The 14,238-nt window shown below is 37.7% G+C and overlaps 1 protein-coding gene across 4 annotated transcripts in view; it reads left to right on the top strand.

The window, feature by feature from the left end:
• The window catches only part of Zdhhc15 (zinc finger, DHHC domain containing 15), a 134,122-nt gene that overhangs the window by 102,404 nt on the left and 17,480 nt on the right, over positions 1-14,238 (top strand). For all 4 annotated transcript variants that reach the window (XM_011247506.1, XM_011247505.1, NM_175358.4 and 1 more), the window contains 3 exons: positions 2,853-2,985; positions 4,740-4,866; positions 7,899-8,002. In XM_011247506.1, the coding sequence (XP_011245808.1) occupies positions 2,853-2,985; positions 4,740-4,866; positions 7,899-8,002 (364 nt within the window). The remainder of the gene's footprint in view (positions 1-2,852; positions 2,986-4,739; positions 4,867-7,898; positions 8,003-14,238) is intronic.

Here is a 14,238-nt window from a genome sequence, read left to right as displayed (position 1 = left end):
ATAAAAACTGTTTGTCACATTCAAACATAACCAAGCTGAGGCTCACAGCATTTAAGTAACATGTGTAAGATTACCCGGCTTATAAATTTCTAAGGGAGAACTTAAACATAAATATGTCCATAAGCTCTGTGATGACATGCGCTATGCCCATGAGAAAGTCCCACACAAAGACTTTATCTCTTTTAGAAAAAAGGATTCAGAAGACTATTACATCATTTCTTTCCTTTCAGTATTAAATTAAACAAATTCTACTCTCAATGGAGAGATTAATATTTACTTTCTGCAAAATTAATAATGCACACCTACCACGCTGGTCTATGAACCTTTTCACAAAGGCTATGAACTATTATTTTAGAAACTTAGTAATTACTGTTTCACAAATATTCCTCTAAACTGTCTCTGGTGATCATGGCTTTTGGTGATTTAACTTGGTTATCTCCTCAAAATGCATTTTTGAACATAGGATCTGTTTGCACAAGAATAGTTGATACTATGAACCCTGTCAAAGTACAGCACAGCAGATAGTCTACACTAAACAGACAACTTCTGAAAGAGTGATAGAGCACGGCTGCACAAGATGTGAGCAGACGTTCAAAACAACCTAACTTGCACAGCTATTTCCTATTGCCCATCTTAATATTTAAAAAAGTAAAATCAATGTGAGTTTTTCTTTTTTTCAAAAAGTAGAAATCATGAGATCAAAATCTCAGTGAAGGCAAGAAGCACCACAAAATAGTACTTGGAATTTTACCTAAGAACAGTGACAAAAACAAACAAAACAAAAGGAAAAAATAACTATGAATCAAACCAACCTCCAACCAAGCCAACCTAACCTGGGTGTTTAGGTCAAGATTTTATGGAGGGAACATCTCAAGAGGGAGGGTTTCAGATAAAGGATCCTAAAAGTTGAAGGCCTTAAGGCAGCTGTTTCCTGGACTGCTCTGTCCTGTGCAAGTCTCACCCACACCCCCCTCAGTTGAGAGTATCTGTTGTACTTGTTTCTCCTTATCTTTATACTGCAAACATATCCGACCTGGAAGAGGTCCAGCATTTCCTTCTGTAAAAATGAATAAAAATAGTGTCTGAGGAAAGAAAGAAATCTATAGTGTTTGAACTTAGCAAGTGTTGCCGAGCGCTAACCTTCTGTGACTGGGGTAAAATAGGACCATGAGGAAGGTAAGGTCCACTTCATTTAAGAATCACTTTAAGTTTATCACTGGGGGGCATCTGGAAATATCTCAAGCCAATTCATCATGCCAAAACAATGGTCATTAAAGGAAAGGAAGAAACAAGCCAGTGTCATTCCTCCAGCTGTTCCTTCTGAAATTCAAAATGCTTTCCGTGGTTGTTCTCTGAAGATAAACTGTTCTATGCTATGCATGCTGTAGAACTTTAGAGCACTCCTTCTGCTCTAGAATTGTATATCAAAAGCTGTTGCCATGTGGGAAGTTAGATATCCGGGTTATCTATAACAATCTTTAGCTTCCTACTTTTCCAATCACCTTTAAAATCCTGCTTGATTGTTACTGTCCAAACAGCTGCTCCACAGGATGCAGTGGACCAGTACATTTTACTTCAGCTGTAAGAATAAAAACACACACATACAATTTTCAACAGCTTCAAAATCAGGTCATAAGTTCATGTAGGACATTTTAAATGTCTGTGTTTTAGCTTCTTATATCCAGCACTCTAGCATTTTCAACACACACACAGCCAAAAACAAAAACAAGACAAACAAACAAAATCATGATATATAAAGAATGCTAGTATCGGAGCTAGAGAGATGGCTTAGTAGTTAAGAGCACTGACTGAGTGCCCTTGCAGAGGACCCAGCAGTGCCTAGCTCCCATGTGGCTTCTCATGGTCATCTACAACTCCAGTTCCAGGGCATCTAATAACCTTTTTGGGATTCTGTGATATCACAGAATTGATACCAATTGCTGTGGGTATCAGGCAAGCACAAGGTACACAGGCACACAGGAAGACCACACACACACACACACACACACACACACACACACTTCTCATATAGTGAAAATTTTTAAAGTAGGGATTTGTTACATGAGGCTTTATTAAAAAAATAAAAGAAGTCTTTATAGTCACCTACAGGCAATAGGATGAGCAGTAGTGGCCTTATTATCTGCTAGCCAGTAATTCATAATTCTCAAGCCAAACAGATTATAAGCTTCACACCAATTATGACCTCAGCATACCTTTTCACATTATTCTTTTCTAATTGGTGAAATTATATATTTCACTTAAATATAACCCAATTTAAGTTTCATAAGCTAAGGACATATCTATAATAAGGTATGATGATCAACAATTTTGTAAAATAGATAGATAGATAGATAGATAGATAGATAGATAAATAGATACTAATCAAGGCCTGCAAGTAGCTTGGCAGACTAAAGCACTTGCCACAGAGTCTGGTGACCTGAGTTCAATCCCTTGCATCTTGCATTCAGGTAGTAGAGGATGAGAACTGACAACCTGCAACTTATCTTCTGACTTCCATACATGCATACTTTGGCATGCATGTATATACATACATACACATGCATATGTACAAAATAAGTAAATACATGTAATAAAATAATCCCAGCACTCGGGAGGCAGAGGCAGGCAGATTTCTGAGTTCGAGGCCAGCCTGGTCTACAAAATGAGTTCCAGGACCCAGCCAGGGCTACACAGAGAGACCCTGTCTCAAAAAAAAAAAAATAAGCTTATACAATCTGTGTTTACAATTGGAACTGGAGTTTTACATGTGAAAACTACTAATCTATATAGAAAACTAGCCATGCATTTGCACTCTGATGTTTGGTTTTCTTTGTTTATTGTTTCTTTTCTAGGGGGAATTGCCCAGTGTTCGCTCTAAGTTCCATGTCCTCTTTCTCCTCTTTGTGGCCTGCATGTTTTTTGTCAGCCTTGTGATTCTCTTTGGTTACCATTGTTGGCTTGTCAGCAGAAACAAAACTACCTTAGGTAAGATTAGGAAAATTCATATTAAGGTATATCACTGTGCCCTGTGGTTTGTTCCTTAAGGAGATAAAATCGAATGATAATGTATTCTAGCTTTAGAAACAGCCCTTTGCCTCTAAACCAAAAGAGATGGAAATACATTTTGCCAAACTGGACAATAGTGAACAAAGCTTACAGACTCCTCAGAGCATTCATGAGTCGAATCCATAGAGAACCCAAAATGGTCATAGTTCTTTATAGTGCACATTGGGTAATACAATCCTCAGATTCAGAAGTCTGACTTCCAAACAGTATTCTCACAAAGAAATGAATATCAGAAAGAAGAGGTGATAGTAAATAAAGACAGGTAATCTAACTGATAGCACACATTTCAAAACTGAATCCTTAGAATAATCCAAATGAGTGACAAGAATGAATGCAAAAATCCGGGCCATCAAGGTTTCTCAGCAGGTAAGGTGCTTGCCAAGAGCCTGACAACCTGAGTGCAATTTCCAGAAGCCACACGGTAGAGAGAATTGATTTCCACAGGTTCTCCTCTGTCCTCCACACTCACACAATAGCATGCGTACACAGGTGAACACACACGCACTAAATAGATAATCGTTGTAGAAATGTGCAGTTATTTATATAAAGAACTAAACTGATATTTATAGTTAAAGGTGTGTATAAAAGAACTATGCAAATGCAATATACATGTTAAATCTGCAGAAAATCAGTTCACCAAATGGGGTTTTTTGCTGTCACTTAGTACTCTGGGCTTGTTATATGTAGAATGAAAAGATGCTAGTGCAATAATTACTTCATGTATAGTGAACATTTACATGGTCTACAAGTCTACACAAAGAATAAGAAAGTGTTCGAGTGTTAAATGTTTAACCGGGATGGATTAGATTGGAGAGGAATTTAGTGTAAAAGCCTCTGCACTTTGAGAATTCATTTGCTAGGGAAGTCTTTGTACCCATTTTTCTAAATCAAATATATGTGTAGCACTTAGTACTTAGGGTAGTAAATTAGCACATTTGGTTGAGAGATAGCTACAGAAGTAGAAAAGTACTAAAAGCTTCATGATAACAGGGTCTGAAAACAAAGGACAAATGGGAAATGGTAAGATGCAGCCAGAGCCCAACAGTGAAAGTGTTTGCTTAATGGGATAAATGTGTGTCTAAAAATAATGTGCACTAATGTGGCCCAATTCCTCATAGTCTTTGAGGTGATTACAGTTCACCCGTTGACATTTTGTCTGGAGTAAAACTAGGTTATTTTTACATTGCAGGTTTCATTGTGAACATCTTCATTTCTAAAATGTTTCAAAACCAAATCAATGTCATTACCATCTCTTTATGTGTCATTACTTTGGTCCCAGATCTACAAATGGAGACCATTTGGCTGTTGTTGCCAGTTTGATTCAAATAAAGTGCAGTTAAATGTGTTCCCGCACTCCTTAAATCCAGCAGTCCAAAGACATGCAGCTCACTAATGTTCTATTATTGTTGTCCTTATGTATTTTATTTACACTGACTTTTTAAAACCTAAGAGTACAAATTTCTTATTTTCAATGAAAATTTTACCTTTTATTAAATGATTAAACTGAATTTTACTAAATAGTTTAGCAATAATTAAGAACGTTGGACCTATGCTAAAACAGCAAAAAGATTGTAAATTTAGGTCACATTTTTTGAGGTGTAAAATCATCACAGTGATGAAATGTATTGCTTTATTTCTTTCCTCCACTTTCCAACTCTCCTGGACTGCCTTAGAGGCCTTCTGCACACCAGTATTCACAAGTGGACCAGAGAAAAATGGGTTCAATCTTGGCTTCATCAAGAATATTCAGCAGGTGTTTGGCGATAATAAGAAGTTCTGGTTAATACCCATTGGGTCCAGGTAGGTGATTATAACCACTGAAAGCAGCCAATTCTGAGCCATGCAGTAAAGCTACATATTGAGTTTTAAAATGTTTTTTTGACAGTTTCACATATTTATAATGAATTTTGGTAATTTTTACACTCCATTTCTCTTTTACATCCCCTCCTCTCTCCTGCTGAAACCTTCTTCTCAGCAAGTCTTCAGGTCTTATATCTTTATGTGTGTGTGTTTCTCACTCACATAAATCAGTGCTGCTTGCATGTGCATGGGTAAGAGGCTATTTACTGGAGCAAGGACAAGTTTTCAATGGCTACACCATGGAAGAAAAGAATACTCCTTTCCCCAATGACTGCTGATTACCAGTAGTCACTCAGTGAGGGATAGGGCTTCTATCCCCTATCTATAATGAAGTGCTGATGGCCCTAACTTGTGCAAGTCTTATACAGAAGGATAGCCATATCTTCCTTCAGTGAGTTCATAGGTGTAATGGCTATGCCAGATCTGTAAGATATCCCTTTGTTGTCCATTTTTGTACCCTATAGCACTTATCTTGTTTCTGCCCCTTCTGAACCTTGAAGGGGTTAATATAGTTGGGCCACTTAGGGCTGAGTATGCTGCCATCATTTAGACTCAGACATATGCCTGCCTCTTTCTCTGCCTGCTGAGTAATGGGCTTAAAGGTGTGTGCCATCAGACCTGGCTTAATTTTTTATTCACTTGGATTCTAATTGCAGTCCTAAGAATAACCTTCAGTCTCTAAATCAATCTATATTTGTTCTTGGTTTTAAATCTTACCTTCATGACATTAGGGGTTAACTCCAAATATGAAAAGTGAAAAAAAGAAAAATAATTTCTAAGAGTATTGGTCAAGGTATTATTTTTAGCACTTTTGGGATATATGTTTTCCTTCTGTTTATTCTTTCTATATTTGCTATATACTATTTGAGGTTTTTACAGTTTCCCTTAAAAATAGTAAGAATTTCTTCTTGTGACATAAGTTTTGTAACCACTGCTTTTGGCTATATAATATTCTATTTATCCATTCCCATATTATTGTATAGTTAAATTATGTGTGATAAATATTTTTAAAGCGTATCACTACCTTGTTGTTGTTCTTCTTCTTCATCATCATCATCACCATCATGAGATCCTGTCTCAAACAGACAAACAAACAAACAAACAAACAAACTTTTTGTAGAGCTAGACTTATGTCCTCTGACTATGTGAGCTAGGTAAAATCACCACAAACTACAGGAGCTCTAGAGCAGAGCATGTCTCAGCCTTTTTGTATGCTTTGGGTTTAGTGCTCAAATAGCAATATAGTCATGTTCTTTTGTTGGAAAAAACTTTGCTGGAGTCAGCTAATAATGAAGGCTCAGTTTCCTCCTCCTCCTCCCTTCACTTGCTGCAGCAATACTTCCTCCATTCCATGTTTTACAGGGTTATTTGTGTAAGGTTGTGTTGCTTTGAGGATTCTCTAGTCAAGCGCTCTACTACTGAGCTATATCCCACAAGACTTGAGGAGTCTTAGTTCTTTTGTCTAAAGCCATGGCCAAATAAGCTCCTAGTATATCATCCAAGTACTATCATCTACTTGCTAAATTGTTCTCAATTTCCATATCTTGTTTGTCTGTATGAGTGTAAACTCTTCCAGATAGAAATACTAAGACAAAATTGTCAATGGATAATATCTATTAATAACTGTTAGCAGGAATCATCTACATACATTCTAATCACATACTCAAACTCCATTACTGCAACACTCTAGCACAGAAAAACAAAAACAGAAACCAAAGCCTATTTATTCACTTATATAATCAGTATTCTAACATTTTTCTATAGAGTGATATAAATAAAATCCATAAATGTTTTTATTGACAACATTCAAAAATAGAAAAATACATATGTCTCAAATAAATAATTCAAAAGTCATTCAGAGTTAAACTTAGAATGCACTCAGCTACATAGATTCAATTGCTGAAACAGTAACAGTATCTGGCTAGGGCCACCATGATTTCTGCCACAACCTCCTGTCTGTAAATGCCCAGAAATTAATAAGGGACACGGTTTAGATTATCATAGAGATGTGCAAAGTAGACTAACATGTAGATAAATAGTCCCTAGAGTACACTGCAGAGATACCTTGCCATTTCTCTTTCCCATTCTACATTACAAGTCAAATAGATAACAGGGTCCAAGAGCATTCCCTCAGCCTTCACAGCAACTTTCTTCCCATTGTGTTTAGTGATTGTGAGTCTTCTCATCTCCCTTGAAAATTTAGAATCAAAACAGTGGAAATGATAATGGAATATAATTGGAACTATCATAGTTAAACGATACTTATGAAACTGCATTGCATATTTCTATACTAGGCATTGTGGAAAGCAAGTTAAAGAATGTTGTAGAAACAAAAACAGTCACACTCATACAGACAAACAAGACATGGAAATTGAGAGCAATTTAGCAAGCAGATGATATTACTTGAATGATATACTAAGAGCTTATTTGACCATGGCTTTAGAGAAAAGAACTAAGACTCCTCAAGTCTTGTGGGATATAGCTCAGTAATAGAGTGCTTGACTAGAGAATCCTCAAAGCAATACAACCCCAAAGCCACAATCATATCTCATTTGTAAGATTATTACCATCTCAAAAGTTTGTATTAGAAGGACATGATGGCACACACCTAAATGCCACCACTCAGGATATTTAGACAGATGACAAGTTCCAGGACAGCCTGAACTGGAAAGAAAAATTGTGCCTGAGTGGTGAAATGGTTCCTTGGTATAAAGGCACTTGCCACCGAGCCCAACAACCTGCATTCAATCCCCAGGATCTACATGGTGAAAGGAGAGAACCAATTCCCATAAATTGTCCTCCACATATGTACCCATACACATCCATACAGTCTCTCTCTCCCTCCCTCCCTCTGTCCCTCCTTCCCTTCTTCCCCCTCCCTCTCCCTCCCCCAATCTCTCCTTCTGTAAATTTAAATTAAAAAAATGAAAGTTTATATCAGTTGCAAATTCACTACCTCTATTTTCCACCAGCCCTGGTGATGGACACTCCTTCCCTATGAGGTCTATGAATGAGTCACAGAACCCGCTGCTGGCAAATGAGGAACCCTGGGAAGACAATGAGGATGATAGTCGAGGTGAGTTGGCTCAGAAGAAAGCCTTTTCTCTGTGCGAGACAGACTCAGTACTACATGATCCTTGTTAATAAAACCAATGTAGCATGCAAGGAGTAAAAGAGCAAATCCAAAAAGATTTGATAATCATAACAACCTCATAAGTGCCCTCTGGAAGGAGGAGGGAAAGTATTTGTTTAACAAATATGGGTGGCAAAGGTAGTTTGTTAGACAGAGTTCACTAGAAAAAATAGAACCAATCAAATACATGTAAACATTACATATTATGAAAGGGGATTTACTAAAAAGGCTTTTATGATAGGGCCTGGGTAGTCCAGCAATAGCCATACATATAATGGAAATTTGGGAGAATCCAGCATCTACTTGGTCCACAGACTTTAAAGTATCATAAGTTCCAATCTGGTCCTAGGGGCCTGAAGATTCCTTCAGAGCATCCGGTACAGAGTCCACATGGGAAGGCAGAAAAAGCTAGACACTGATGTCAGTGGAGGGTAAGAGGAGCAGTGATAGATGTACTCACTCAGAAGGAACAGAATATAACCAGATAAAACTGCTAGACACCTCTACATCTGGGCCACCCCTTCAGAAGTTGACATCCACTTTGAGAGCAAGTCTTCCTTCCTCGGTTCATCAACTCTGGAAATACCTTTCCAGACATACCCAGAATTCCATGAAGCTAACAAATAAGACCAACCAGTGTGACTGTAGACAAAGCTCAGCAGATAAAGTATTTGCCATACAGATTCCCAGATCCAGGAAAAGCCAGGCAGGCTGGTTTGTGGCCCACTCGTAATCCCAATGCAGGAAGCAGAGACAGGAACCATCTGGAGCAAGCTGGCTGGAAAGATTAGCAGCAACAATGAGGTCCAGGTTCAATGAGAGATCATCCATCAGCATAGATGGCAGAGAGTGATCAAGAAAGTCACTGAACATCACTCTGCCCTGAACATACATGTGCTCACACACACATACACATTTGCACACAATGTACTCTTACAATGCAGACATGTATACACACAGGAATGCACATCATATATACATATCAATAAAAGAACCGTTAGATGGTACCTTAAGCAGTTAGACTATGATCTACAACATAATAAACAGTGCTCTGCAGATGAGTAAACAGTCTGCCTGGATATCAGTCCCACTGTTTTACTTACAGGCTTGAATGTGAAGCTTTACTTCCACTAGTGGGCACAGTTCATCTTTCTCTACCATCCTTCATTAATATTGGTTCAGTTTTCTTTAAAATTTTGTACACTCTTAGAATGGTTTAAATACACTACAAAATAAAAGGTATGAAGGGAGGCAAACTTAGGCATGCCTGTAAGAAGGACAAAGGAACAACTTTAAGGAGAGAAGTTTGCCCTCCCAACTTCTCTCATCACATCATTGGGTCATCTTGAGACATCCTGTATCTCCTGCCATGCAAGCTGTAGTCTTTGTCTCTGCCCATTGCTCTGCCCACTGTTGTCTTCCACACTTGCAAATGTTGCTGATACCAGCCATCAGAGAATAAATTTTTAAAATTATTGAAATAAAGAAAATTTTAAGTAGGAAATTTTAACCATCATCATGATATGTTTATTCATTATCTGGGGTAAATGAAGCTAAATGAGGACATGAAATTCTCTGAAGAGAGAGTGAGATGCAGAAAATAAGCTTTTCTAAATGTTCACACAGTTACATTATCCAGGCCTGGGTTCTCTACCTGAGAGCACTATGCTTAATAGAAAGCATGGTTTAGAGATGAAAAACAACAAATCAGCCCCAAACTTATAATTACAAACAATAATTTTTGCCCACTCAAAAAATTTCTAACACAAAAAGAACACCTTTTATTCCCTCTGTCCTCAGAAGCTGGCTGTGTTTTGATGTGCCATCCTCCTGCCATTAGTCTTTCTGAACAAACACTCATTTCCAGCAATCTCAGATGATGCGAATTCTTATTTTGGCATGGACTCTTCCCAACAGAAATGAAAGGCATACCTAATTTCAAAGTTGCTTGAAATAATTCCACAATTTAAAAAAAGTTCATATGCGAACCTTATGTTGTCAAGCAAAACACCTTAAGGATTGACATCGTGCCACATCAAATGGAAATTGCTTTGGAGGGGATGGGGAGATGGCTGAGTTAGTACATTGTTTTCTATGGAAGCGTGTGAAGCGTGTGGAGATAGATGTGCTTGCCGTAGACCCTGTGTGGGAGTCAGAAGATGGCTTTATGGATTTGGTTCTCTTTATACCTTTACATGAGTTTCAAGGATTAAACCCAGGCTGCCAGGTTTGCACAACTGCTTTTACCTACTGAGATCGCTCCCACCCAGGACAGTAGCCGGTCTTCTTCAAAACAATTCAATCATAGGGTCGGTTTTTTTTTTACATAATTTTATATTTTATAAAATGTTTACTTTCTCCATTCTTTGACTTTAGTCAAAGATAGATATTATATAAACACTAATATTTTATAGTTAATGAAAGTGAAAAAGGGAGGTATTAACCAACTCATCCAATATCACATAACATATATCAGGCAGTGCTTGGAATCGAATGAAGGTATCCTGATTCTGCATCCTGAGGATTTTTTGCTGTATGATGGTATGTCTGTCTTTTGGATGAATAAATATGTGCTACAGTGTTGTCATTTACTTCCATCTTGTTATCTGAAGCATTCAGCTGCTTCCATAGTCATCAAATGCATCATGGACCACAAGTCTCGTTTAGCTCTATCCAGACCACTATATCATCTTACATAAATGGAGTTTAGCCCATTCTTGTGTCTAACAGCTTTATTATACAATGGTGCTTTTTTTTGTAACCCAGGTTCTCAAACTACTGTTGATTCAGTTGACTGCATTACCCTCAGGCATGCATGTCATCTCTGTGTATGTGGTGATATACACACTGCTCATGGATTTTTTTTTCTAACAACGTTTTCATTAATTCCTTGATGATTTCTTTTTTTCATTTTTCTGTTTTATTTTTTAAAGACAGGGTTTCTCTGTGTAATCCTGGTTGTCTTTGAACTCAATCTGAAGACCAGGCTGGCATCTAACTCACAAATATCTATCTGCCTGCCTCTGTCTCCAGACTACTGGGATTTAAGGCATGCAGCACCACTACCTAGCAATTCTTTAATAATTTCATACAATGTATTTTGAGCATGCTCATTCCCACAGTTCCATAACTGCCCTCTCCACCTAACTTTGAGTTCATGCTTTTTTTTACAACTAAATTTCCAAGAAAGGTGCTATGAGTTAAAATTATATGCAGTGCATGTAATTTATTTCGGTTTCCCTTAGAAATCACATCAGGATTAATTTCTAATAATATAATATTTACTATACATTATGCATCTATTAATAGCATAATGTGAAATACTCTAAATCCATATAAAATTATCAAATATGGCAACAACAGCAACTTGGTAAATGAAACTGTGATACCAAAGCCAGGCATCTTCTTGGAAATCCATCCCTAATTTAATACAGGGAACTATGAGGTTAAAAGAAAAACCACATTTATGAAATCAAAGCATTTAAAGAGGTTTCTCTGGAGAGGCTTTTTAAAATAAAGTATTTAATTAATGCACAAATACACAGAAGATGCACAAATGAGTATGCGCATCTGTGTAATTTTCTGTGGAGATTAAACAGGCATCTTTTAAAAAGATTTTTGAGAGACTTGGAGTTGCATTTTAGCTTTTTGAGAAAGTGATCCAGAAATGTCTGTTACATTATTGCTTTTTCTCATTAAAAAATTGCCAATAGCTTACATTAAAAAATTAGAGATGCCAATAAAAGTTTTTATATTAATCTATTCCAAATGGAACCATTTCTTTCACATTAGATGGATGGCATCTACAGCCCTGCCTTTTGTAACTGTCATGAATAATAAAGTGGGCATGACTGTCAAAGAGATGCTGAAATGCAAACTACTGTAAGCTGACACCTACCTGCATGTAAAAACGATATTTAAAAAATTTTGTGGCTTTCTCAGGGAAAGTAAGTCTAGCCTCTTATTATTTTCTGATAGAACTGATTTCTTAATATGTTTTATCTTTATGGCTCTGGTGCCTTTCTGGATGTTCTTTGTTCTTTTTTTTTCCCCGTGGGTAACAAAGCCTGTGCCATTTTCTAACAATAGCCTTTTTCAAATGAGTATCTGAACACTTTGATCATGAATGTTTATTGGAGATGCAGCATCCAAAGAAATTCAGGGAGGGTAGTTACAGTTGTCTGTAGATAGTGAACTTATCAGAGGTGTTGACAAAGACTTCATCAGCAGAGAAATGGTTGTTCCCACCTGTGAAATGTGTTAGTTTTCTGCCACTGTAAGAAAAAAACCTGAGATAATCAACTTCTAAAGACAACAGGTTTATTGAAGGCTCTACTCCATGATCACTTTGTCCCATTGCTTTAGACTATTAACAAGGACATCAGTAATGACTGTCTGTCATTGAGAAGACTCACTCCCTTCATAGTCTTGAAGCAAAATAGAGTGTAAGGGTCGCAGGGCTGTGGTGGTGCACGCCTTTAATCCCAGCACTTGGGAGGCAGAGGCAGGTGGATTTCTGAGTTCGAGGCCAGCCTGGTCTACAAAGTGAGTTCCAGGACAACCAAGGCTACACAGAAAAACCCTGTCTCGGAGAAAAAAAAAAGAGTAAGGGACTGGGGCCCACATACTCTCAAAGGTATGCACTAACTCAGCTAAAATTTCCCAATATGCCTCAGCTCTATAAGATTCTGACACCTCCAAATAGTGTCTCCCTATGGACTAAGCCTTTTAGCACGTGAGCCATTAGGGGACTGTCTTAGTTAGGGTTTTACTGCTGTGAACAGACACCATGACCAAGGCAACTCATATAAGGACAACATTTAATTGGGGCTGGCTTACAGGTTCAGAGGTCCAGTCCATCATCATCAAGATGGGAACATGGCAGCATCCAGGCAGGCATGGTACAGGAGGTGTTAAGAGTATTACATCTTCATCTGAAGGCTGCTAGTGGAAGACTAACTTCCAGGCAGCTAGGATGAGGGTCTTAAAGCCCACACCCACAGTGACACACCTACTCCAACAAGGCCAAAACTCCTAATAGTGCCACTCTCTGATCCAAGTATATACAAGCCATCACAAGGACATTAAAGAGTAACTATTTCAAACTAGCACAAGAGACTAAATCACTTATTGCTTTTATTTTTACTTATTTTTACTGTAAATGTGAAGTATACAGCAGGATTTTTTACATACATACACACAGTGAAGTGGTGATTAATAACATACATTGTCTCTGAACACTATTGCACTGCATAGCTTAGTAGTCCCCATGCTGACCTTCCAATATCCAGATTTCTCTATAGTGGCCCCTCTATATACTTTGACCTATACCTCTTTATTCCATGTCACCTTCTGCTGCCTAGGTAACACTCTTCTATTCTCTTCTATTCCAAACATTTGACTCCTTTTAAAATGTCTCTGTATCTGAGTGATCATTCCGGGTTGTTTTTTATGTGTCTGCCTTAATGTCATCCACTTTAGTTCATTGTATTGTAAGTGGGAGAAATCACTTGTCTTAAAGATGAATAATAATCTGGTGTGTGGTGTGTGTGTATGTGTGTGTGTGTGTGTGTGAGAGAGAGAGAGAGAGAGAGAGAGAGAGAGAGAGAGAGAGAGAGAGAGAGAATTTCTTTATTTACATATCTATCCACAGACAATTTGGTCAGTTTTATTTCTTGGCTGTAGTGAGTAATGCTGCAATGAACATGGAAGTGAATATTTGCCCAGCAGAATGACATCTGGGCCATATGGTCACATGTAGTTCCATTTTGAATTTTCAAAGAAATCTCCACAACTGTTATGGCAGTTTGCATTCCCAGCAACAATGTACAAAGGTGACCTTTTCTCTACATCCTCACCGATAGTTTTTAGTTTTGACATTTTTATGGGTCTGGAGATGAAATCTAGGCCATAAGCATGCTCAGGAAGCATCCTCCCACAGATGTGACATCTCATGGTGCTTTTGAATTTCGTGTCCATGACCATTAAGGGTTTTAGTACGTCTTCACAGATTCGGAAGCCATCTCCATGTTATCTTTGAAAAAATACCCATTTCTATAGTTTAATCATTTTAGATTCAGTTCTCTGTTATGTTTTGCCACTACTCTGAATTCCTTAGTACAATGTGCTTATTGAATACTTTATTTGTATGCTAATTTTTTGTTTATTATGTATTTTCC

The sequence above is a fragment of the Mus musculus genome, chromosome X, assembly GCF_000001635.26.
Source record: "Mus musculus strain C57BL/6J chromosome X, GRCm38.p6 C57BL/6J".
NCBI classification, from domain to species: domain Eukaryota; kingdom Metazoa; phylum Chordata; class Mammalia; order Rodentia; family Muridae; genus Mus; species Mus musculus.
Note: the sequence above shows the minus strand (reverse complement) of the source record. Positions and strands in the feature narration are given on the sequence as shown.